Source organism: Odocoileus virginianus, chromosome 2, assembly GCF_023699985.2.
Source record: "Odocoileus virginianus isolate 20LAN1187 ecotype Illinois chromosome 2, Ovbor_1.2, whole genome shotgun sequence".
Lineage (NCBI taxonomy): Eukaryota > Metazoa > Chordata > Mammalia > Artiodactyla > Cervidae > Odocoileus > Odocoileus virginianus.
In genome coordinates this window covers 42123682-42150383 of record NC_069675.1, presented here as the reverse complement: position 1 = coordinate 42150383, position 26702 = coordinate 42123682, and the positions used below count along the sequence as shown (strand labels likewise).

At 41.6% G+C, this 26702-nt stretch overlaps 1 protein-coding gene and 2 long non-coding RNA genes across 7 annotated transcripts in view; 2 read left to right on the top strand and 1 right to left on the bottom strand.

Moving 5' to 3' along the window:
• LOC110142970 (uncharacterized) overlaps window positions 1-11177 on the top strand; it is a 31194-nt gene extending 20017 nt beyond the window's left edge. The window contains exon 4 of the long non-coding RNA XR_002315460.2: window positions 10956-11177. This is a non-coding gene — a long non-coding RNA (uncharacterized lncRNA). The remainder of the gene's footprint in view (window positions 1-10955) is intronic.
• Window positions 1-26702, bottom strand: part of SEPTIN10 (septin 10) — a 48457-nt gene that overhangs the window by 8329 nt on the left and 13426 nt on the right. For 4 of the 5 annotated variants that reach the window (XM_070478891.1, XM_070478895.1, XM_070478900.1 and 1 more), the window contains exons 2-9: window positions 24028-24096; window positions 19995-20112; window positions 19386-19581; window positions 17300-17486; window positions 14005-14166; window positions 12475-12571; window positions 11200-11368; window positions 4600-4732 (exon numbers count right to left, since the gene is read on the bottom strand). In XM_070478891.1, the coding sequence (XP_070334992.1) occupies window positions 4600-4732; window positions 11200-11368; window positions 12475-12571; window positions 14005-14166; window positions 17300-17486; window positions 19386-19581; window positions 19995-20112; window positions 24028-24096 (1131 nt within the window). Of the gene's footprint in view, window positions 1-4599; window positions 4733-11199; window positions 11369-12474; window positions 12572-14004; window positions 14167-17299; window positions 17487-19385; window positions 19582-19994; window positions 20113-20554; window positions 20770-24027; window positions 24097-26702 lie in introns of those variants that run through there. The other variant, XM_070478904.1, reaches the window with a different exon arrangement.
• Window positions 20875-26154, top strand: LOC139039060 (uncharacterized). Its single transcript, XR_011492189.1, has 3 exons — window positions 20875-21238; window positions 21670-22588; window positions 24732-26154. It is a non-coding gene; the product is annotated as an uncharacterized lncRNA (long non-coding RNA).

The following is a 26702-nucleotide window of genomic DNA, read 5'->3' as shown; positions in this document are numbered from 1 at the left end:
AAAGCCACAGTCATCAAGACAGTATGGTACTGGCACAAAGACAGAAATATAGATCAATGGAACAGAATAGAAAGCCCAGAGATAAGTCCACGAACCTATGGTCACCTTATCTTCGACAAAGGAGGCAAGGATATACAATGGAAAAAAGATAATCTCTTTAACAAGTGGTGCTGGGAAAACTGGTCAACCACCTGTAAAAGAATGAAACTAGAACACTTTCTAACACCATACACAAAAATAAACTCAAAATGGATTAAAGATCTAAATGTAAGACCAGAAACTATCAAACTCCTAGAGGAGAACATAGGCAAAACACTCTCCGACATAAATCACAGCAGGATCCTCTATGACCCACATCCCAGAATTTCAGAAATAAAAGCAAAAATAAACAAATGGGACCTAATGAAACTTAAAAGCTTTTGCACAACAAAGGAAACTATAAGCAAGGTGAAAAGACAGCCCTCAGATTGGGAGAAAATAATAGCAAACGAAGCAACAGACAAAGGATTAATCTCAAAAATATACAAGCAACTCCTCCAGCTCAACTCCAGAAAAATAAATGACCCAATCAAAAAATGGGCCAAAGAACTCAACAGACATTTCTCCAAGGAAGACATACAGATGGCTAACAAACACATGAAAAGATGTTCAACATCACTCATTATCAGAGAAATGCAAATCAAAACCACAATGAGGTACCATTATACGCCAGTCAGGATGGCTGCTATCCAAAAGTCTACAAGCAATAAATGCTGGAGAGGGTGTGGAGAAAAGGGAACCCTCTTACACTGTTGGTGGGAATGCAAATTAGTACAGCCACTATGGAAAACAGTGTGGAGATTTCTTAAAAAGCTGGAAATAGAACTGCCGTATGACCCAGCAATCCCACTTCTGGGCATACACACCAAGGAAACCAGATCAGAAAGAGACACATGCACCCCAATGTTCATCGCAGCACTGTTTATAATAGCCAGGACATGGAAGCAACCCAGATGCCCATCAGCAGACAAATGGATGAGGAAGCTGTGGTACATATACACCATGGAATATTACTCAGCCATTAAAAAGAATTCATTTGAATCAGTTCTAATGAGATGGATGAAACTGGAGCCCATTATACAGAGCAAAGTAAGCCAGAAAGATAAAGACCATTACAGTATACTAACACATATATATGGACTTTAGAAAGATGGTAACGATAACCCTATATGCAAAACAGAAAAAGAGACTCAGATGTATGGAACAGACTTGTGGACTCTGGGAGAAGGCGAGGGTGGGATGTTTCAGGAGAACAGCATTGAAACATGTATATTATCTAGGGTGAAACGGATAACCAGCTCAGGTTGGGGACATGAGACAAGTGCTCGGGCCTGGTGCACTGGGAAGACCCAGAGGGATCGGGTGGAGAGGGAGGTGGGAGGGGGGACTGGGATGGGGAGTACATGTAAATCCATGGCTAATTCATATCAATGTATAACAAAAACTACTGTAATGATGTAAAGTAATTAGCCTCCAACTAATAAAAATTAAAAAAAAAAAAAGAAAATGACCAAAAATAAATAAATAAATAAATCTAGGTGTGGGGATGGACATGGGTACCCTGTACTTTCACTTTCCCATTGTCTGAACTTTTTGAAAATAAAGATCAAAATTCAAATTGTAGAAAAGATATATTTGTACATTATTAATTTTACAAAATCACTTACTATTGGGTTTATTTAAATAGCAAGTACTATCAGAGTATTCTAAATAACAGGTTTTTATAGTTAAATTAAGCTTCTGAGATGGCATTAGCGATAAAGAACCTGCCTGCTAGTGCAGTAAAGGCAAGAGATGGTTAGGAAGATCCCCTGGAGAAGGGCATGGCAACCGACTCCAGCACTGACTGGAGAATCCCATAGACAGAGGAGCTGGCAGGCAATAGTCCATGGAGTCACAAAGAGTTCGACATGACTGAAACGACTTAGCATGCATGCATGTTCTCATGGATAATTTGATTACAAATAACTCTGCATTCAGATGGGTATATCTTTCCTTTTCTCCTTTGCCTTTTGCTTTTCTTCTTTTCTCAGCTATTTGTAAGACCTCCTTAGACAATCGTTTTGCCCATCTGAATGCAGAGTTCTAAAGAATAGCAAGGAGAGATAAGAAAGCCTTCCTAAGTGAACACTGCAAAGAAACAGAAGAAAACAATAGAACGGGAAAAACTAGAGATCTCTTCAAGAAAATTAGATACCAAGGGAACATTTCATGCAAAGATGAGCTCAATAAAGGACAGAAATGGTATGAACCTAATAAAAGCAGAAGATACTAAGAAGAGGTGGCAAGAATACACAGAAGAACTATACAAAAAAGGTTTTAATGACCCAGATAACCACGATGGATGGTGTGATCACTTGCCTAGAGCCAGACATCCTGGAATGTGAAGTCAAGTGGGCCTTAGAAAGAATCACTATGAACAAAGCTAGTGGAGGTGATGGAATTCCAGTTGAGCTATTTCAAATCCTAAAAGATAAGGCTGTTAAAGTGCTCCATTCAATATGTCAGCAAATTTGGAAAACTCAGCAGTGGCCACAGGACTGGAAAAGGTCAGTTTTCATTCCAATCCCAAAGAAAAGCAATGCCAAAGAATGCTCAAACTACCACACAATTGCACTCATCTCACACACTAGCAAAGGTAATGCTCAAAATTTTCCAAGTCAGGCTTCAACAGTATGTGAACCTTGAACTTTCAGATGTTCAAGCTGGATTTAGAAAAGGCCAACATCTGGTGGATTATAGAAAAAGTTAAGAGAATTTCAGAAAAACATCTACTTCTGCTTCATTGACTACACTAAAGCCTTTGACTGTGTGGATCACAACAAACTGGAAAATTCTTAAAGAGATGAGAATACCAGACCACCTGACCTGCCTCCTGAGAAACCTGTATGCAGGTCAAGAAGCAACAGTTAGAACAGAACATGGAACAACAGACTGGTTTCAGATTGGGAAAGGAGTATGTCAAGGCTGTATATTATCACCCTGCTTATTTAACTTCTGTGCAGAGTACATCATGTAAAATGCGGGCTAGATGAAGCTAAGCTGGAATCAAGATTTCCAGAAGAAATATCAATAACCTCAGATATACAGATGATACCACCCTTACAGCAGAAAGTGAAGAAGAAATAAAGAGCCTCTTGATCAAAGAGGAGAGTAAAAAAATTGGCTTAAAACTTTTTTAAGTGTTCTTAAAACTTCAGAAAACTAAGATCATGGCATATAGTCCCACCACTTCATGGCAAATAGAGGGGGAAACAATGGAACAGTAACAGACCTCATTTTCTTTGGCTCCAAAATCATTGCAGATGATGACTGCAGCTGTGAAATTAAAAGACACTTGTTCCTTGGAAGAAAAGCTATGACCAACCTAGACAGCATATTTAAAAGCAGAGACATTACTTTGCTGACAAAGGTCCGTCTAGTCAAAGCTATGGTTTTTCCAGTAGTCATGGATGGATATGAGAGTTGGACCATAAAAAAGGCTGAGGGCTGAAAGATTGATGCTTTTGAATTATGGTGTTGGAGAAGACTCTTGAGAGTCCCTTGAACTGCACGGAGGTCAAACCAGTCAATACTAAAGGAAATCTATCCCTAATATTCATTGGAAGGACTGATGCTGAAGCTCCAATACTTTGGCCACCTGATGCGAAGAGTTGACTCATTGGAAAAGACCCTGATGCTGGGAAAGATTGAAGGCAGGAGGAGAAGGGGACGACAGAGTATGAGATGGTTGGATGGCATCACTGACTCAATGAACAGGAGTTTGTGCAAGCTCTGGAAGATGGAGAATGACAGGGAAGCCTGGTGTGCTATAGTCCATGGGGTCCCAAAGAATTGGACATGACTGACTGAGTGAACAAGAACAACAAATAAGTCTAAAGGGACTCTCATATTAGCAAGTTCATTTGTATTAACATTTCTGTCTTCTCTCAGAAATTATTTTTTGCAGCTCTTCCTTTTTTATCCTCACCTTAACTTAGACTCCATTTACTTAGATGCAGCCATTGCAGTTAAGTCTACAGAAGATACCTTAACTCAAGTAGAAGTAAAATTTATCCTTGAAGAACCACAAGCAAACAAGACTAAAGAGAACCAAACAAAATTCATTGCAGATAATTCTGTGCCAAAGCCTCTCAAAGGCCACCTGGACTACCCACTTCCCCCAGGAAGCCTCACTTCACACTCAACAGCTTTGAACCACCCACTTCCAGCAAACAACAGTCTGAGTGACTCTCAAAACTCAAAAGGGCTTATCAAACCATAGCTAAAGCATCTCTACCTCCTAGTTAAGATAGTTGAAGCCCTTCTTGGTAATGTAGTCCTCTACCAGCCCTTAATAAACCACTTCTAATCAAAGACACTTTGTTCACAAAGGCAAAATTTTTTTTCAGCCTGTGATTTTTTTTTTTTTGGTAAATTCTGCATCCAAAGACTATGTGTTAGAAGAGCTACTCTTAGAGAACAGCTCGTCTTGAAAACCACCTGTTAATTCTTGAGATAAATCCTCAGGTTAATAGGACACCCCAAATAAACAGAAATCACAGCAAACAGCACACTTGCCTCTCTCTCAGCTTCTTTCAGGATGGCTTCTTTCTCCTTCACACGCTGCACAAATAGCTGCTTCATCTCTTCTTCCTTCCTCTGGCGCTCACCATAGAACTCATGTCTCTTGGCTTCGTAGGTCTCCTGAAGACTGAAAAGTTATTTGTGTTACTCTCATGTTAACAAGATGACATAGAAACCTGCAAACATTCAAACTTCCAGGTTAGGCCTCATGACTGTCACAGCGTGTGTGCCTCCAGGGAGCCGCGGGCAGGGAGAGCCCACCTCCTTCAAGGAGCGCAGGTCTGTCTGTGGGTCCCTGCTGTGCCAGCACTCCCAGAAGTGCTCGTTTCACCCCACACGGGTTCCTTTATCCACCTCTCTGGACTCCTCCCCTCTATTCATTACCATGTCTGATCACCAGGGTCTGGGAGTTCAGCCTGGGACCCCAACATCATCTCAGTCCAGGCTTGTTTTGATTTCTCCAGACACATTGTATTCAGCCCAACTTGATCTTTGAGCTTTTCTGCCTTCACTGTTGCAAAAATCTAATTGAATTCTAGGATTTGAGTTCATCTTTCTTTGATTTTGTTCTTCCTGCTACTCCTCAGATTTTTCCACCAAAAACAGAGATCTCTTTTATCTTTTCCTTCTGCATTAGTTATATTATCTCTAAAACGAGAGCACCTTAGAAACTGCAGAATCCTGTAAACAGACCTCTCCTCCTCAGGTTTCAGGCACACATCTCTTGCTCCAGCCACTGCCTGCTGCCCTGCCCTCACTCTGCCCCAAAGTCCTATACCTCCAGGAATCTGCCTCTCGTCTCCCCGGTGGAATCCCCTGTTCCCTCCATGCACTTCCATGGCTTTTTGTTTATACCTCTTCCTGGGCATTTCCACCCCAACTGCATCTCTCTTCCACCAGCTCAGCATCTTTGTAATCCAGCTGTCCAGCAGAGCTCTCTGACACTGCAGTTTCTTCATAAATGTTCATCTAATGACAGAGACTGCAGGGAAGTAGGGCCAGTGTAGCCCACAGAGCAGGGACTTGGTGGAATTCCATGACAAGCACCTCTCTTACCTGTGGAATTTCAGAGGAACCACAGACCTCCTCACATGCAGAAGCGCTGAGCCCTTCCATCACAGCTCACTGAGAGGACGTCCCAGCATTTAACAGGGAATACAATAAATTGGCTTTCCAGGTGTGTCATGATTTAGAAATTTCTACTGCTTATAAAAATACTTTATAGCTAAATAGATTTAAAATGTGATAAAATTTAAGAATTTTACTAATCTTGTTTAACCAGAGAAATAAATCTTTTATGGATAGAACTTTATACATTTAAAGAAAATTGGTCAGTTTTCATTCCAATCCCAAAGGCAAAGGCAAAGACTGTTCAAACTACTGCACAATTAATTGCACTCATTTCACACGCTAGCAAAGTAATCCTCAAAATTCTCCAAGGCAGGCTTCAACAGTACGTGAACTGTGAAGACTGTTCAAACTACTGCACAATTAATTGCACTCATCTCAAACGCTAGCAAAGTAATCCTCAAAATTCTCCAAGGCAGGCTTCAACAGTACGTGAACTGTGAACTTCCAGATGTTCAAGCTGGATTTAGAAAAGGCAGAGGAACCAGAGACCAAATTGCCAACATCTGTTGGATCATCAAAAAACCAAGACAGTTCCAGAAAAACATACTTCTTCTTTACTGATTATGCCGAAGCCTTTGACTATGTGGATCACAACACACTGTGGAAAATTCTTCAAGAAATGGGACTACCAGACCACCTTATCTGCCTCCTGAGAAATCTGTATGCAGGTCAAGAAGCAACAGTTAGAATTGGACAAGGAACAATGGACTATTTCCAGATTGGGAAAGGAATATGTCAAGGCTGTATTGTCACCCTGCTTATTTAACTTATTTGCAGAGTACATCATGCAAAATGCCAGGCTGGATGAAGCACAAGCTGGAATCAAGATTTCCGGGAGAAATATCAATAACCTCAGATATGCAGATGACACTACCCTTATGGCAGAAAGTGAAGAAGAACTAAAGAGCCTCTTGAGGAAAGTGAAAGAGGAGAGTGAAAAAGTTGGCTTAAAACTCAACATTCAGAAAACTAAGATCATGGCATACAGTCCCATCACTTCATGACAAACAGATGGGAAAACAATGGAAACAGAAATTTATTTTGGGGGGTTCCAAAACCACTGCAGATGGTGACTGCAGCCATGAAATTAAAAGACCCTTGCTCCTTGGAAGAAAAGCTATGACCAACATAGACAGCATATTAAAAAGCAGAGACATTACTTAGCCAACAAAGGTCTGTCTACTCAAAGCTATGATTTTTCCAGTAGTCATGTATGGATGTGAGAATTGGACCATAAAGAAAGCTGAGCACTGAAGAATGGATGCTTTTGAACTGTGGTGTTGGAGAAGACTCTTGAGAGTCCCTTGGACTGCAAGGAGATCAAACCAGTCCATCCTAAAGGAAATTAGTCCTGAATATTCACTGGAAGGACTGATGCTGCAGCTGAAACTCCAATACTTCGGCCACCTGATGAGAAGAATTGACTCACTGGAAAACACCCTGATGCTGGGAAAGATTGAAGGCAGGAGGAGAAGGGGACTACAGAGGATGAGACGGTTGGACGGTATCACTGACTCAATGGACGTGAGTTTGAGCAAGGTCTGGGAGCTGGTGATGGACAGGGAAGTCTGGCATGCTGCAGTCCATGGGGTCACAAAGAGTTGGACACGACTGAGCAACTGAACTGAAGGAAAATCAGAGTAAGAAATGTTACACATTAGCTCTTACAGCTGAGCATGAGTGTGTGGTACTTAACAGCATGTGTTCCAAGGAGGAACAATCCTATACGTTGTCTTTAGGAGTAAAGTTTATAAATATACACAGTGTTCTAGATGATCACATTAATGCCTCTGGTCTCAAGGAGGCATCCTATTTCTTACAAGGTTTTTTTGTTTGTTTTTTTTCTGTGTTTGTTTTGGTCTTATTTTAAAGAAGCCTCTAAATCAGTCATGCCACCTTCACTCACATTTCAGTGGTCCTACACTGGACTGATAGCTTTTAAAGACACAACTTGGTTTAAATAATGTATCTAAATCATGTCAAATCTAACTTTTAAAAGGTTCTCAGAAATTTATTTACACAAGCCCTTGAATTGTTCAGGAAGAAAGTCAAGCCACCTGACAAAGAGAAAAGACCAGACACTTAGAGAAGAGCTGCTGCCGGCAGGGACTGGTCTGGACTCTCACTAATCCCTGTGCACCTTGAAGAACAAGTACCAACACTGTCAGGGTTAGTGTGCTGATGCTCAGAGTAAGGTCATCTGCCCAGAGGGACAGAGTTAGCAAGGACAGAGCTGGAGCTGGAACCTGGTCAGACTTGCTCCAAGGCCCACATTCTTAACCCCAATAAAGCCTGCCTAAAATGATGCCTCAGCAGAAAGTAAAGGGAAGCACTGCTCTGGTGTGCTCTCCATCTGTCACACGTGCCCACTGTGACATGGAAGCTTACAGAGCCAACTGCAAGGAAAGAACCACACTGTCTTTCAAAAGGTGGTAACGAAACCCTGAGAGGATCTGCAAGGATGGTTTATACAGTTAGTGTTGTGAAACTTATGCAACCACTGTTGACTGCCATGGACTGGAGAATGAAAAATAGCTCTCTTGCTGCTGTATTTAATGTGGCATATATGCTAGTTGCTACATTACTGATTTAAGGCAAAGCTGAAAACCAAAGAAGAAAAAACATCCTAGGTGCTTGCATCTGTCAGGAAAACCACTGCATCCCTCTCTTGGGACCTCATCCATGAGCTCAGGGTCCAGCTCTCCCAGGACTGCTGAGTGCCCCCACTTCTGCTGCAGGCCAAACACAGAATGGGAACTTCTTCTTGAGAGTTCCAAAGAAACAAAGTGTATAACACAAAAATTTTGCCAGACACTTAAGGAACTCTAAAATACCACACAAATCGACCTTCCAAACTCTAGAGCAATGATGATCAACAAGACTGTTATGTTCATCTAAAGTAGCTTAGGGATTTGAGGTTTATAAAGGCACATTTCATATAGTTTAAATAATTAAAGATCAGTTAATTAAGACCTCAAGGGTACACACAATGTCATTACCCGAACCTCATGACAAACACGAGACTGGCGTGGGTAGACTGGGACATGAATCACAACTCCACACAACCAGTCAGTGAAAGGAAATGAAGATACTTCAGGGAGGAAGCTGGGCCGTAAAGAGAAGAGGTCATCCAGACAGCTCATTTTTCTAGTTGATACAGTATCGAGGGACAGATTTTACATGCCAACCAAATTATAGTGACTGCTATTGCACACACACCAAGTAAATGGGAAGATTCCCCAAAAGATGGAATAGAAGTTCTTGAAACCACACTCCTGAAACCTCCCTAAGACCTCAGACTAGAAAGAATGACAGAAGTTTTATCAAACAGTGTATCCACAAATGAGAAAGCATGAAGAGGAGAGAGACTGTGCATGCCTGGCCCAGGGAATCTCGTCTTGTCAGGACTGCAGGCCAGGGCAGGGTAGAGGCCCACCAGCTCCTGGGCAGCAGGCAGGCACCCTCCTCCTCTGAGTGGAGTCTTTATCCTTCCTGATTCTGCCATCCATCCTCTTCTAGCAGCCTGCAGCCACTGCTCTTGCCCTCTCCCTTGCTATCCACTGAAGAGCCTCCTTTCCCATTCTCTACCTGTCCAGTGGACAGATGCTCCTCAAACTGAAGAAATACTAAAAGAATGGCTGTTCACCTTGCCTGCGCACCACATGTCTCCTGTCGTATTGCTATTCTACTTGTCCCCACAGGAGACATCTTGCTGGGACAGCCAGTCAGGCTCACACCCACCCTGCCAAGACATGCGTACATGTCCTAAGTTGGGCCCATTAGACATCCCACTTTCCTGGAAGAAAGACTGGAAATAGTCTGTTCATTCTTCCACTCCAGCAGTAGAATGAAACTGCTGGTTTTCTCCCTTTGAACCTGCAAGGCCTGGCCAGCACCGTACTTGTGACTGACATGGCCTGCTCTTCTGAGAATGGCAAAGGAAGAGACTCGACTATATCACACTGTTGTACAGCCACAGCACAACCTGGTCCCCCTCAACATGGCCCACCTCTCCCTTCCTGAGTCCTATTAACTTCACCTTCCAGTTCCACTGGAAGGGGTAAATACGCATCTGACCACCCTCCTCCCCACACCACTACCAAGCCCCTGTGTTTGTGCCTGGATGCCCATAGCAGCCTCCCGCCTGGGTGTCCTCATGCCCAGCTTCTGCTCATTATAACAGGGCAGGAGCGTCCTCCTCCCGCCCCACCCTGGGGCCCTCTATCCCATGGTAGAGGGCCCTCCATCCCATGGTGCACATCTACCCACTGACCAGCAGGACGTACCTGGAGTGGATGGGGATTTTAACTTAAATGTGATTCTTAGGCTCCATACCCAGAAATTCCGAGCCTGCATTTCTACATCACCCACAGGTAACTGATGACTGATCTATCCCTCTTCTCCTTCATGCACATGGAGGCCCCTGTGTAACCTGAGACTTGGAAGAATGAGAAATGAAGCCTCCTCTGGGAAACACTAGGGATGCCAGTGCTGGACAATTTCTCTTCAGCAGAGAAAATCACTTTACTAGAACCAGTCTGTTATAGCACACCCAAAATTGGTGAGGAGGGTGAGGTATATAGAACTCTTAGTTTATTACGCTGCCAGAGCTAAAACACTCATTAATCTGTAGAACGGGAAAGTTCAGCCTCACCTGATGCTAAACCTTCCCGAAGGCCACGTGCAGTGGAGTGGCAGCTGGCCCCAGGGCTCCCCCTCCCAGGGTGTTTGCTCTGGGGCAGACATGACACCAGGGAGGGGCTGCCAAGGAACTCTTGGTCCCACGGCAGCTTTCAAGCAGTGCTGGTCCCGAGCAGAATTGTCAGGAATGTGACATAAAAGTAAACCTGACTTAGCACGTTTGCATAATTTAATTTAAAAAAAGACCTCAGGAGTGTAGCAGCATATAAAATAACAAAAGAAGTTCCAACAACACTTCATGCTCTAACCATTGAGCCAGTTACAGTTCCTGTAACTTATGGTAATATCTCTAGCCTAACCTCTGACTCCTCACAAAAATGTTCATGCTTCCTTTATAAGAAATTTTCCTACATTTAGTTATTCCAGAACTTCCAGCAGGATGAAAGACTACAGCTTCCTAGTTTATTTAATGATTCATATTCCAACTTTTAAAATAATAATATACTTTCATTTTTTTCATATAAATACAAAATTAAAATCAAATAATGAGAGCTTTTTCCTTTGGTTACTCATTTCAGCAGGTACTGAAATCCTGAGATTTCTACCCTGTGTTCTCCCTTCTACTTAATTCCCTGAGTCGGATGAGGACTTGGAGACCTCCAAGAGCAAGAAGCCTTCCAGTGATTCAAGCAGCATAGAAAGCGTGATAATAAATCATTATCAAGTGGTCTTTCACGGTGTGGGAGATTCTCCCATCATCCTGGACAGATAAAGAGGTACCGTCCTCCCCTCCACCCCCTCCTCCCGTGGCTGGCTGCTCACCTGAGTGGCTGGTTCTCTGGGCCCACGTCCATGAAGCCCATCTCCTCCAGCTTGCGGCGCCGGTACAGCTCATAATGCCTTGTGTGGGTCTGGTCTCGAAGATCCTCCATGTTTGTACAAATGAGCATCTCCCGGAGCTTGACAAAGTCGCAGTGGTTTTCATTCTCCACTAGCCAGAGAAATAGAAAATACCAAGAGTGACTTTCAATCCTGACACACAATTGGTATTTCTTGAATGGATGAGTAAATGCAAACATATTTGAAATAAGCAACAGCAAAATGATCAGTCTGACTAAGAGCTATGGCTGTTTCACCCAAGTAGCCAAGGAAGCACTTCTTGTATCACACACACCAATTTACAGTTAGTGCTCATTAACAAACCAGAGCACTGGCTTAAATTTGGTAGCCAAGGGAAACAGGAAAGAAATATATTCTATCTGGTACCATATGCTCCACTAATTTCACTAATATTTTGTTACCAGTTTATAAACCATCCTCAGGACATTTCACATACCACTTGAGAAGAGTATGTAACATTTTTTCACTAAAACTTCAAGGTGGTAAATTCTGCATACTCAACACCATCTGTGCCTGCTGTGATTATCAAATCCTTGTCCAACATGATGCCACATTTGTGGTCCTGAGTCAGGTACCTAATTGTGATCAATAGTTGTAAATACAATTACCTTTATATTTTCTAAACATTAAAAATGTTAAGTTTTGTCAATATTTTCCACTAATTAAAAAATTTGTCAATTAAAAAAAACAGCACTGAGAAACCAGTATCAGCAGGGGTAATCTATTCCCCATTAGTTAGTACCATGAGTGAATGAACCAGACAGTTAATTTCATACTCATTGTAATGTTAGATACATGCTAAAAATCTTCATTTGGCTGACTGGGAAATAGTTGGCAATATTTTGATAAGTAAAAATATATAAATTTATAAGGAAGTTTATTGTGTTCCAGAATTATCTAGTAATTAATTTATGTACTATGTTTAAACAATACTATTTACACTCAAATTCTGTTCAAAGTACCCAACTAGTGGTTCCCACCTTCTGAGTGTCTTAGCACACCTTGACAGGTAACTAACTGGTTTAACGCAGGAAGTGGGGAGGCTCTATTTGGCTTTGCAGATGTGGCTAAAACAGAACACAGCCAGCCCTTCTGACAGCTAATCAGAACCCAAAATAAGCACTGCCTCAGAGGATGCACTAAATGCAGCTTTTAGACTGTCAGGCAAGCACACATGTCCTCATAGATCTCCTTTACCTTGTACGATGCCCCAGGGATACTGGCGAGCTTTGACCATCTTATTTCCAACTTTCACTTCATCCATACTTCCCACCACAGCAAATGGCAGGTGTCCCTGGAAAGGAGCCAGCATATCAATCACATCTCATACCAATGACAACAGAGAAAAGGACATTTACTAAATGACAAGTGTGTTAAAGTCAAATGGTCTGCTGTGCCTTAGCTTTTAAAACCTGCCCTGTGAATACATGCCAGCTGTTCTACGGTCATCCTCAGGCCCTACAGAGAAAAATAGTTACTGAGAATGTCCCACATGCATTCCAACTTTGCTATAAGGATACAAAAAAAAGAATTCTAGCACAGATATCATTTACCTCATGGTCTTGGATATAAAAGACAATGTTGAAGAAATCACATACACACCATATAACTAAAGTATATAACTATATTTAGGGTATACCTACATATATAACACCAATATCAAGTATTTAAGTCCCAAACTATGCTAACTACAAATGTTACAGAAATTTAAAGGAGTGAGAGATCTCTGTGATAGGAAGACACAACCAAGCTGGAGACAGAACAAGCAGAATAAGAAGAAATAGCAAAGCAAGAAGATGATTGTGAAAAAAGACACAGTGGCTGGATTTAATGGCAGTGAGGAGATTGTCCTGTCGGACACTGAGAATTAATTTAGGGAAAAATCTAATGTAAACAGTATATGTTTAATATTTAATGATTGACAATGTGTATTCTCTTAATTATTACCCTCTGAAAACTTATTCCAGGTGGGCACACACACAAAAAATCATATATAAAGGGTTTAACACACAGGGATTAATATCACTTCCTTTACATAAGTCAGCTTTTTATGTATTTAGTTTAAGTATCTTAATATGGACAAAGTGTGAAAAAATCAGAAAAGGAAAAGAGGAGAAATGGAATGAACAGGTACTGAATGTCACTGCCAAGCAGTGAACAAAGCTGTCTCCTCACAACAGTGAGCCCTGTTTTATAGGTAAGTTAACAGTCTCAGGAAAATGGGAAGCCCCATTTTATAGGTAAGTTAACAGTCTCAGTGAGGTTAGGAAGTTCCACAAGAACTCTAAAACCTTTGATCCATCAAAATCCAACCAAGTATTTAAGAAATTGGTAGCCTGAAGTAACACAGAGGACTTAGCCATCTTTAATCATGCTGTTATGTATAATTAAAATATACACTAAATATATTCTATATTAAAACACAAAAGTTATGTGAGTATTTCACATGTACTTGTGACACTGTAAGGGAGGAGCTTAAATCCAGATTAGAAAGCTCCCTGTAAAGTCTCTCAAGAGGGAGGCTGTGCCATCTTCTGTCCTTAAAGACAGGACAGAAAGGACTCTTACTAAGGAAATAAAAAATGGTCCCACAGAAGGAGAATCCCATTCTCACAAATGTATCACTTCATTTAGGTGAAAGTAGGGAGGGAAGAAAAATGCTCACATATGTAGTAGCAATGTTACTTTTTTCGTATATAAAACAGAATGATTCAGTTAAGAGCTTACATTCATTGAAGCATTGATCTTAGCAATAGTTTCATCATCTGTTGGGAAATGGTATATCTGAACACCATTGCTGACCAGTTCACTCATGAGCTTGATTTTAAACTTCTGTAATTCAGTTTTAGAAATTGCATCTGCTTTGGCAATCACTGGTATAATGTTCACCTATTAAGAATAAAGAAAAACAAAAATCTCATGATCGAGGATATATTTTTTAATAACAAAGTTTCTGAATTCAAAACCACTCTGACAGATTTCCTTAGGACAGGCAAACTATGGTCCACTCATTGCCTGTTTACATAGGTAAAGAGTTCCTGAAACACGGCCAAGCCCACTCATTATACATCATGTATTTCCTGTGATCATTTTCATTCTGTAACAGCAGAAGTAGGCCTGGCCCTTCAAGGGAAAAGCTTGAAGGCTCCTGATGTAGAAATCACTGCTTCATTCTTACAGACAGCCCTACACAGCCATTCCTGCAAATGCTGGGCTGGTAATAACTGCTTTTCAGAAGCAGAGCTCTTACAAAGTTCATTTTTCATCTGAAGTCAGGTTCAGAAATCTCACATTTCCCCCTCTGTCTCTTACAATTCCATCATACACAAAATAAGTAGAATGTAAGAGATGAGCTGAAATCACCTGCATAATTCACAAAGAATTTTTATCTGTTAATAATCTCAGCACTAAGTAATCTGGTGACTGATTTCAGCAGACCTATGGGTCAGGCCACAGGCCTCCTCTGCCTCTCACTGAAGCAAGCCCCTTTTCAACAGTGAATGCATCTGATCTGACCCAACTGTCAGAATCTTACCCATAGGTTGACAGAGGGAAATTTTATGGATACCAACTAAAAACATTCACAACTCAAAGGAATTAGTTTTTCAGCATTATTTAAAAGTCCTGTCACTGGCCAGAGTGGAAGAGATGTGGGGACATGAAGACTAACCTGCAAGGCTAGTTCTGTGAGATTTTTAAAAAATATTTATTTATATTTATTTATTTGGCTGTGCTGGGTCCGAGTTGTGGCTTGTGGGATCTTCAGTCTTCATTGGGGCATGCAGGATCTAGTTCCCTGACTAGGGATTGAACCTGGGCCCCCTGCATTAGGAGCACAGAGTGTTAGCCACTGGACCACTAAGGAAGTCCCAGTTCTGTAAGATTAATGTATCCACAAAGGAGTGATATCACCACAGATTAAAGGGTTTGTATGTTTTTTGTTATTTATTAGCTTGTTTTTAGTGAAAAACTTCAGGCTGAGTAGTCACATGTGTCAAAAGAGTGAACTTTCAGTATAATTTTCAGTGGAAATGAAAACTAAAATAATTCTTTTTCTATTCTTAAACCTCTTTGTCTTCTCCAGCTTCACAGTGATTTACTGTGTGTACATTTGAATTTATTAGCCTTAAATATGTTCCAAAGGGGATAGATTTTTCAACTAACCATGAAATAAACTTTCCAGCAATTTTGGGTAAACACCTTTCAAGATAAGTTAGTCAAAGTATATAAAAATTTGATGCCAAGTTCTTGATTCTCAGTATCATATATACTTAGATATTCAGTAAACTGTGCCAAGTTATACTTCTAATTGATTCCAGGACCAGTAGCAGAAGCACCCCAGTGTATGTAGCTGACATTAAGCTTTCTCATTGTAGTGTGAAAACCTGACTGACATTTGACTGCTGAGGCATCTGTTTCAGAGGTCCATTAGAACAAACAGCCAGCACCTGAGGACACAGCTGCTGGCTGCCATCAGGTAAGGAATAGGCCACCCTCCTGGAGGACTCCTTTCAGAAAGTCTAGGTGACCCACCTCTCCCTTCAGGCCCCAGGTCCCACGGAGGTGCTTTAAAGTCACCCACAAAGAGGGAACTGGAGTGACCCAAGATGCCCCGCCCTCAGACCCTGATAGAGGCTGATCGCTCTCTCCCTTTCCCCTCCCTTCCTCTTCCCCCTGCACCTGCTGCGCTGTGTACACTCAGATCCTGCAGGAACAACCCTTGATCCTCAGAATCCCCCAGTGCTTGTTGCTGAGGTGCCGCCTGGGATTCTAAGAACCACGAGGGCCGGCCCAGTGTCCCTGGAGTTGGGAGAACGTGTGAGGGCCCACTGTGAGTAAATGCAGGTGTGGAGCACTTCACATTCCCAGCCAAGCTCATCACCATCAGTGGGCTGAAGGACACAACACAGGCTGAAAGCAGATGTCCCCGCGGATGGGGACATATCACCACCAGCACAGGTAATTCCCTGTGTAGAGCAGTGGAGTCATCTTTTAAGAACAAGATGCACTATCGACTTAATCACCCTCACACCTCTTTCAGAAGTAGATGCTCTCCTAGTTTTGATTTTAAAAGTGAAGAAACTGAAGCTCAGAGTGGTGGAAGCTTTCCAAAAACACGGGGCGATCAAGTAGCAGAGCAGCCCTGAAAGCACCCCCACAACTCCACACAGACCTCAGCCTGGAGCTCTGTCTGCCTGAGATGAAGCTGCCCACTCCTGTGTTCATGTCCCTTTAGTAAGGGTGGATTTCTACACATCAGACTCAATTGTAAAGATAACTGGCTGAATGGTTACAATATCCCATCAGGTGAACAGACTCTCACCCAAGCTCCTCCAGGTTTGTCTCAGCCAGGGGACCACAGTGCTGGTCTCTGCACTGAGATGCCCGCCGCCTGCCTCCCACACTGACTCCTGTACAGAAGGCAGCCCTGGTAGACCCTATGCTCTCCCAGTGCCAGCTCACAGACTGTGCTCAGCCAGGTCACAGGGGAACCTTGGAGACCTTTTTAGTGTGAGAGTGTAGTCTTTATCCTTTAAACAAAAAAACCTGAAGTGAGTTAATTTCTGGATACTACTACTTACAGCTCCCTGAATTTATATATAGCTCATTGGCTCAGAAATTAAAAATAGGTTTTCTGGATACAGTTCAAATTAAAATTAATTTACTGTATGAGACTTTAGATCTTAATCTTCATCAGTGAGCTTCTTATCATTTAATAGTGTCATAAAGTAAAATTAGTGTCAAATAAATTCTATAGTTAAATGAAAACGAATACACATATTCTGACATGCAATTTAATCACTAAAAAAGGACTGAAATTTTATGCTAACACTTTTTCTTTGTATCTCATCTTCCAAACTGAATTTCTCTGGGAAATATCCTAAAATTTAAACTTGCTAAATGTTTAAAAATACACAGAATGAGACAGTTATGACATATGCATATATCATAAATATATTTATATATTGACTAGTTCATTCTAAATCCTGAAATGCAACCATTGGTTCTTCTCCAGACCCACCTTGCTGTCCAGGCTTTTCATGGTCAAGAGATCCAGCGTCTTCAGGGAGTGGCCTGTCGGGGAGATGAAGTAGAGGCACACGTGGACGCGGGAGTCATGGTAATTAAAGAGAGAGCGCTTGATCTTCAGCTCTTCTTGAAGGTAAGCTTCAAATTGAGCATCTATGTAGTCAACTATTGGTTGGTAGCTGAAAAAATATTTAAATATTTAATACAATATATTCATAGTATCTTGATAAAGTATTTGCATAAATTTAAAGTTTGAACTCTGTTTTTTCACTAGTGAACAAACAGTTGACTTCTATGCTAAACAGATAACTTCAGTAATAAAACAAATGTGCAAATGTGCAGGTACAGAGGCAGTACTTTGAAACTATCCGAACGACCTGTGCTTTAAATGATCTTACAGAAATGACCCTGAATGTGCCTCTCACACTCTTTCACACCTGGAGCTCTCTGGGATGGCTCCCCAAACCTGCCAGGCTGCTGAAGGAGGATAGGCATCTAATTGCAACCATGCTGGACATGGCATATTACCCTACACGAGTATCAGCAACCTAAAAGTTATTTAGGTCAAACTCCATGACTTCTTGTTCTGAAATTAAGTTTGTGTGGCGTAGAAGCATGAACGTGGTAAGGAAAGGGCACAACCACATGGAAGCATCCTAACCGGTGACTCAGGCACAGCTCCATTCTCGTTTATTTACCAGCAGAGGGAGGTCCGTCGCAGCCGACAGGCTTAGTCCTTGCCTGGATCCATCCTCCTGCCTCAAACGCCTGACCCCAACAGAAAGCACTGCCCTGGGGCTGCAGAGCCGCCCCTCGCCCTCTGGAAAGAACTGACCTGTGGGCATGTGAGGAGAGGACCCAAGACTACAGACATTTCCTATAACCACCTTGGTGGTAGATAGAAAACTACACATTTGTCAAAATTAAGTTGTACACTTAAACCAATGCATCTTATTTATTGTATGTAAATTTTACACATCAATAAAACTTATTTATAAACAAATTAGAATGGAAGAACAAATGCCATTATTTACAGACTATACTATTGCATACATAGAAAACCTAAACAAATTTATTAGAGATGCATTAACTAGAATTAACCAGAGAACACACAGAAGTTTCTGTGTACAAGATCAATTATATTTCCACACATTAAATGGAAAATGCAATATTTGTAAATGATATCATTTATGGGATCATCAAAAATACCAAATATCTAAGGATAAATTTAAGTAAAGCTTTACATAGTTCCTATATAGAAAACTAAAAAAAGGCCATGTGTCATGGGTCTTTGCCTCCTCCACTAATCTACTTCTTCCAGAAAGCCCACAAAAATTATTTCTTAAAATCTATAGCAGAACACACAAATGTGCTGAACAGGTTAAAACATAATGAGAGTCAGTTTTATAACGTATTTTCCCCCTAAAGCAAACTTTTAGGACCTAGAAAACTACCTCTAAAATAATGAAAATATATGAATTTCAAAAAGGAAAAAGAACGAACAGTCATTGCCCCAGTCTGTTTCCTCCTTTTATGGCTTAATTTTCATATTTAAGCCAAAATCATCTTTGTAATACCATAGGAGAAATAATGACAAAAAATAGTAACCTAATCAAAATATAAATTAAAATTGAATCATCACACCTTTCCTGCAATGCTTAATCTGGCTAATTTAGTTAGAACTTCACAAAAAAATTCATGTACCATGGATTTGGTGACTATGTATTTGCCATGTATGCCTTGTTTTTTTTCCTCAACAAAACAAGTATTGCCTGAAAATTAGTAAAAAATCACTTAATATACACCGAACTGTCATGTCAGGAAAAAATTAAAACTATTTTTGCTGCCATGCACACTTGAAAAATGTGATTCAAATTACTCTAAAGAAAATAGACAACTGGACAGAAAAATGTCAATTTGTTAACAAAAACAAATATTGCTTTATTATTTAAAGAATTTAAGTCTTGGAAGAAAGGCATGGGTTTCTACAGATTTAAATCAAATCAGCACACAGGGCAAGAAGGCAGATGTCCTGTAATAAGAAAAAACCTGTTTTATTACTAGAGGAAAGCACGTACCTCTCTTCTTTGTTTATTTGGTCACCAAATCCCACTGTATTCACAATGGTTAGTTTCAATCGAACGTTACTTTCCTGGAGTTCATATGTCTGTGCTTTAAGTCTAACATGTGGGTAAAAATGTGAGGATTCATGGTCTTCAAAATTAGTATTAAACAATGTGTCAATCAGCGTTGATTTTCCAATTCCAGTCTCCCCTGAAAGAAATGCAGGTACATATTCATATTCACAGGTGCACAGGATGGATGAAGAACAGAACAGTAAACTCTTATAGTGATTTGGTTTCACGAATCCCAAATATTTCAAATATTTCAAAGGCTGGATTGTCCCTGAAAGAAGTACATGCTAAGGTGGTTCATTCTAAGCTGAGCATAAAAATGAGTCCTGTATGCTGAGTTACTCAGAACTCTAAAGAAGGCATTGAAATGTTTAAAGAACAAAGAGAAAGCTTAAAGCAGCACAGCTAAGAAAAAACTGATAAAATTTAAATAACTGAAAAAAATCTGTACTCGTGCTCTCAGGTTGCTCAGATGGGCACCATACTGCCCATCCCAAGAAGGAAGTGAGCACAAGAGCAGGACGAAAAAGTCTGGACAGGCTGGGCACTTACCCACACAGAGAATATTAAAGCAGAAGCCTTGCTGGATTGACCTGTTGACCAGTTGATCAGGCAGACTCTCAAAACCAACATGGCCAGACATGGTTAAAGAACGAGGACTTTCTTTTTGCTGCAAGAAAACAAAAACAGTGTCAACAGTTTTTTAAAGTTTTACTGAGACAGAACATAGGCACATTGGAAAGCACAGACATAATTTATCAAAAAAACTAAAGACTTTTTCGATCATTATACCTCCCCCAGGATACAACTGGTTTGTGAGAAACCTGTGTCCAGACCCTTAAAACATGTATTTCTTATTATCGTCCTATGATGACAGCCTGATACCATTTATAACATTAAAATATTTGATTTCCCCACATAGGAAAATACTCACACTATGGCATAATCACATTTCACAAAATGGAGTGTGGTGTGTAATAGTCATGAAAGATGTTTATGATGAATTTTAGATATAAATTGTCACATTACAATGTCAACGAAAGAGTACAGCACAAAGTTACAGATGGAGTTCCAGCTCACAGTCGTGGCAGAGTAACTTACGTCACACTCACCTCCTTTCTGGTAAGTTACAGTCAGTTCCCTCAAGTCACTGCAACCAAAGGCAGAGCGACTGTGGAGTGAGGGACACACCTTGTAGCTTCTCCCCTGAAGGCAGACCCAGCCACTGCTGTACAAGCAGACAGCTCAGGAGGCAACTAGTCTTACTGGGTTCAGAAGCCAGTGGAGACAAGGGCAGGCAGGTCAGCTGAAAGGGGAAATTCCAGAAAGGAGGGAGTCCACAGTCGGCACACACACCCCTCAAGTCTTTGGCTGAGTGCTGACCTACACATGAACAGGGAAATGGGAATTGGAATGGCCAGCCTGGGGAGCTTAGACTTTGTCTATACGTTAAAGGACTCAGTAAACACATGAAAACCTACATGGGCCTCATTTTAGGAGTAAGGATCACATCCCAGAACTCAGAAAACTTCCCTCGTGCTGAAGGCATAACTGAAGTAGACCTGCTGCAACAGAGATGAGTGTGACCAGCCAGTGACTCACCTGTGCCTGCTGGACCAGAGGCCAGCACTCCTCAGAAGAAGACAGAGTCCAGCACCTCTACAGTGTGTACCCACAACACCTAACTGTGCAATCAAAGTACTACACAGAAAGAAGCAAAACACATTCACAGTCAAGGAAGAAGAAAACAGTCAACAGAACAAGATCCACATAGAAGCCACATGTTGAACTAGCTGGTAAGAACTTTAACTCTGATAAATATGTTAAAAAGAAAAATGTTATCTTTCTCTACAGAAGAGATACATATGACAGGTGACGTGACAGGGAATTATAAGAGAAAGAAGAAAGCTCTCAACAACAACAAAAGGTGACAAATGAAATTCCTAGAATGGGAAAATGCAACATCAGAAATAAAATAGTATTAACAGCAGATCAAACAATGGAAGAAATTCTTGTTCAATATCATATTCATGCTAAATATCTCTGTCCAAGCTAAAAATCTCTCATTGAAAAGATAAAACTATAACAGAGTCTAAAAATACTGGCACAATATCAAATGGTCTAACACACCTACAGTGGGAATGCTGGATAGATAAGAGATGGGAGCAGGGGATAGAGGATGGAAACTTATAAGTAATAGTGACTGATAATATTCTCATTGTTTCAGCATGAACTCAGAGATCCAAGAACTTCAGCAAACTGCAAACAAACAAAAGCAAAGGAATCCACAGCCAGGCACATCAGAGCAAACCATTTAAAAGTAAGAACGGAGAAAGATCTACAAGCAGCCAGGGGTGGCAAGACATATTACAGACAAGTAAAACATAAAATGATCACAGTATTGGCATAAAAAACTGTGTAAACCAAAAGACAACAGAACAACATCAGTAAAATGCCAAAAGTAAGAAAATGACAACTCAGGATTCTTTATTTTTCCAAAATTTGTTTATTTCTTTATGGCTACACTAGGTCTTTGTTGCTGGGTTCTCTCTGGTTGTGGTGAGCAGGGCTACTCTCTAGTCATGGTGCAAGGGCTTCTCATTGCAATGGTTTCTCATTGCAGTAGCGTGGCGTACAGGCTTAGTTCTCGGACCAAAGGATCAAAGTCCTGTCCCCTGCACTGGCAGGCAAATTCTTAACCACTGGGCCACCAGGAAAGTCCCTGACAACCCAGAATTCTGTATCCAATGAAAATATCCCTCACAGGTGAGGGCAAAATGAAAACATCTTCACACAAAATCTAAGAATTTTACTGTAAGGAGGCCTTACCTGATAAGAAATATTAAAAATTCTCAAGAGAAAGGAAAATGACAACAGATGGAAACTCATCTACAAAAAGGATGAAGATTGTCAGAAAGGTAAAAATATGGGTAAATACAGGAGAATTTTTTGCATGTTTTAATTTCTTGAAAATATAGATTGACTGTTTAAAGCACTAACAATAGTGTGATGCAGGACTTATGATACGTGGAGAAGCAGGATACGTGACCACGACAGCACAGAAGATGGGAGGGGAGGAGTCACCCTGCTGTAAGACTTATACACTGTCCATGAGTTGCCATCACACTGCTCAAAGGCACTGAGGGGTAAGTGAAAGCCCACATCAACTGCTGTTTAAAAAAAAAGAAGTTTAGCTAGTAAGCCAAGAATGGAGATAAAATGCAACCATAAAAATACTCCATTAATTCAAAAGGAGGCAGGAAAATAAAAAAATAAAAGAATAAATGGGACAAATAGGAAATAAATGGCCATTTGGCCATTTATGAAAGCAGCCGTGTTTGTAGTTACAGGGAAGTGGTCCCAGCTAGCTGTCCAGTAGACCCTTCCGTGACAATGCCAAGCTGCCAGAGGATCCACTAGCCACATGCAGACATGGCACACCCGGTTGTGACACATACAACTGAGGAAGGAACTTTCAAATTTTATTTAATTTTAACTAATCTAAATATCCAGGTGTGGCTAGTGGCCACCATACTGGCTAGTTAGTGGCCACCATACTGGACAGTGCAGGTCTAAGCTTTTCAAATAAAAGGAAATTGTCAGACTGGATGAAAGAGCAAGACCCAACTCTGTACTGTCAATGCAATAACAGACAAGCTCATTGTAAAATTTACATGGGAAGCCAGAGGACTTAGCATCGCCAAAATCACTGTGCAGAACAAGCTGAAGGATGCACACTACCTAGTCTAAGGCCGCAGTTACCAAGTAGCGTGGTGTTGTGACTGTCTACTACTTACCTACAATTTAACAAAGAGGAGGGGCTGGAGAACATGAGGACTAAACAGTGAGCACTCAGTGCACCAGTCACCGAGCAATTACAGTAGATTCAGTAAAGCAACGTGTCAGAAGGCAGGTTAGGAGTAATTCAGAAAGTCTATGAGGTGGTAAAATAAAGATGGATAGGCTACTTTTACCAGTAAGAGAGCAAGAATGAACAAATCACCATTTATCAAAACTATGGGGACTTCAGTATGTGTGGAGGAAGAGAAGAGACTACAGAGCACAGAACTGTAGGAAACCAATCGTGATCACCTGTGCTCACGTTTGCAGTTTTCTTTTTTAAAAAACAACTCACCTTGTTCACCAGATTAAATTTACCTCCTCTCTTTTTAAATAACTTTTTACTAAAAAACTACCAAAACCCATCCTCCTGCACAAGTACATTCAGAATCCCCTTGGAACCATGAAAGTCTGACGCTGTGCTCAGGAAGGCCCCTTCCTACAGGGCCATCCCATGGCACCATGCCTTGTCATCACCAAAGTCGGTGAGGATGCCTGCCAGAGCAGGGCCAGCTCCCCCGACTGCTGTGGCAGAGGTGGAACCTGAATCTGCTTAACATCAGGCAGGGTAGAGACACTGTGGCCACTCAACAGTGATTCAGTTCATTACTGATTTTGAACTTGGATCAACGTTCACAATTAATTCATATTCAAGGTGAGTACCAACAACAGTCTGTCTAACCGCATCCTGAAACCACAGAGGCATCCACAATACAAGGTGAGTCTACTTAAGAGACATACTCACTTTCTGTTCATGGTCAGATACTTGTGAGGACGTATGAGCTGTTTTTGTTGTAATGTGAGACTGAAAGAGCTGAAAAAGAAAACACAGATGTTACTAAAAAAAAAACACCTATATCTAAGTAATATATTAATAGTTATATTAAAAAGTAATTCTAGTATTGTCATTATCACCAGGCTTTGACTTGTGATCTACACAAGGTTTTCTTGCTGGAAGGATATCTGCAGAGGTCAGTACCATGTGATAGTCAACACATGATACACATTATTGCACTTACACCTTCACTCACAAAAATGTAAAAGTTATCATCACAGAACCCCTGCTATAGCCATCCCCAGGCTAATGGGGCCCAAGCAGCTGTGGGGTTCTCAAAGTAACGCTGCCTCAAGAACACTCCATCCTGGCATGTATCACAGGACATGGAGAAAACATGTCCTTTTTAAAAAGTAACAGTACCATGGATGTAGTAAGAAAAAGCGCAAACAGTGCCGGTTGAGAACAGAGAGCAGACTAAGTTGCTTCCTCCCCTGACCCCTGCAAGCTGGCAGTTCTCTCCCCTGGGGGTAGAGGCGGCCTGGAGTGCAAATGCACAGTGTCTGTGGCTCATGACTGGTAATCTGCAGTGGTTGTCCTTCCCACCTAATCTGTGGTGGGGACCACGTCAGCAGAGCTTGAGCTACCCCCCTCCCTTCCTCCCTCTCTCCCAGGACAGTGCCTCTTCTGTAAACTGCACAACATGCAGATGCACCATCTTTAACTGCAACAGCTGCACTGCAGTGAACAGCAGCTTGCCTAGACGTGGGACTAAGGGGAACCTGATGCTGCGGCAAGGGAGGGCTATGTGTGGCACCTTGAACCCCAACACATGGGGCAGCCAGGACTGCATTCTACAGAACTCTAATGACCCCTTCCCATGGTACTTTCTGGGCAACGTGAGCTCTTGAAGGTGGGCCCTGGGACCTCACCAGGCACCTTGAGCAGCCAGCTGAGCGCACTGTGCCGGGAGTGGCTCTGTTCAGTGGGAATGTGCTGTGTATTAAGAGACAGCCAGGTCCCAGGGTGAACACAGGAACTGGTATATGTATAAGAGAATAGCACCTTGATACAAAGCCCACCAGAACTGGACTAGTGTGGCTTTAACTGTACACACACTGCCCTGACTTCCCCCACCCCTGCCACCATGTGTCACGTGAGCTGGAGCGCACACCCCCAGTCTGCGCCAGCACAGAGGAGCCGGAGCACTGGGAAGACAGCGTGGTCACGGCCACACACACAAGAAGGAAGACGACACTGCGCTGGCCCAGGAGACGCCAGCCTCAGGCAAGGCGGCGTTTAAGATTGAAAACATCTCTGAGCCCTGAGAGTGAGGTGGAGTATCTTATCTGGATAAAGTGAACCATCAGTAGAAGAGTTTGCTGGAAACAAAGGGCTCATCATCTCTTGTTGTGAAGTTATGAAGAAGCCAGAAGTGGAGCAGGGAGCTGCAGGATGAGGCCTGGAGTGTCCACCTGGGGTGGAACCTGCTGTCAGGACACCAGGCACCGTGGAGGGAAACCAAGCACAGCAGAGCCTCTGTGTCTGCCAGCAGCAGATGGGAGTGGGTGCTGCATGTCTACGGAGAAGGCACCCCACTCCAGTACTCTTTGCCTGGACAGTCCCATGGTCGGAGGAGCCTGGCAGGCTGCAGTCCATAGGGTCGCTAAGAGTCGGACACGACTGAGCGTCTTAACTTTCAGGTTTCACTTTCATGCACTGGAGAAGGAATGGTAACCCACTCCAGTGTTCTTGCCTGGAGAATCCCAGGGACGGGGGAGCCTGGTGGGCTGCCATCTATGGGGTCGCACAGAGTCGGACATGACCAAAGTGACCTAGCAGCAGCAGCAGCAGCTGCATGTCTAACTTAATTTTATCAACTACAGGACTCTAATGAAGATTAGTCTTTAAAAAACTACAATAAGTAGTCTTGGGTTTTTAGTATAATGGATAGCATACTGAAATTTTTGTGAAATGCTGCTTAGGAAGCAGTATCATTGATATATAAAATTTGCTTAGAAAAAATAAGGTTTTGTACTTCTTTATTATAAACTTTAAACTTTGACTAATAAAACCAAGGTTACATTTCTGTCATTTATATGAGTTCATATCAAGTATTCGCTTTTGTTCATTCATTTCCTGTGTTTCTGAACACCTGCCAGAAAGCCTACTTAAAATCTCTGTGGATAAATGGTTTGATGAGGAAGTACAAATGAGTCACATAAAACTATTATAAATAGTTGTTCTTAATATTTCCACTGGTACTACCTGGCTAGTCAGATTTCCAAAACAGATTTTAGAATGAAAACAGTTTTTAATAAATTAACAAAGAATTATTGAAGGTAAAGTAACAAGGGGACAAGAATTGACCCAGTGCACCTCTAGTGGTAAATCCTAAATTAAAAACCTGGAAGTGGAATTCCAATCTGCGCCACCACTGACTACCTTCTTACTATGTAAAAGCCCTGTGTTGGGAACAGGGTATCAGGAGGAAGACACGGCCCTTGATCTTAAGAACTAATCTTGGAGAAACACAGGCAAATGATTGACAGCTCTCATTTCAAGGTACAAGGGAGACTAACAGTCCCTATCTACACCTGATGACAGTTGGTAGCTTTTGTGTTAAATACATGCATCACAGATAC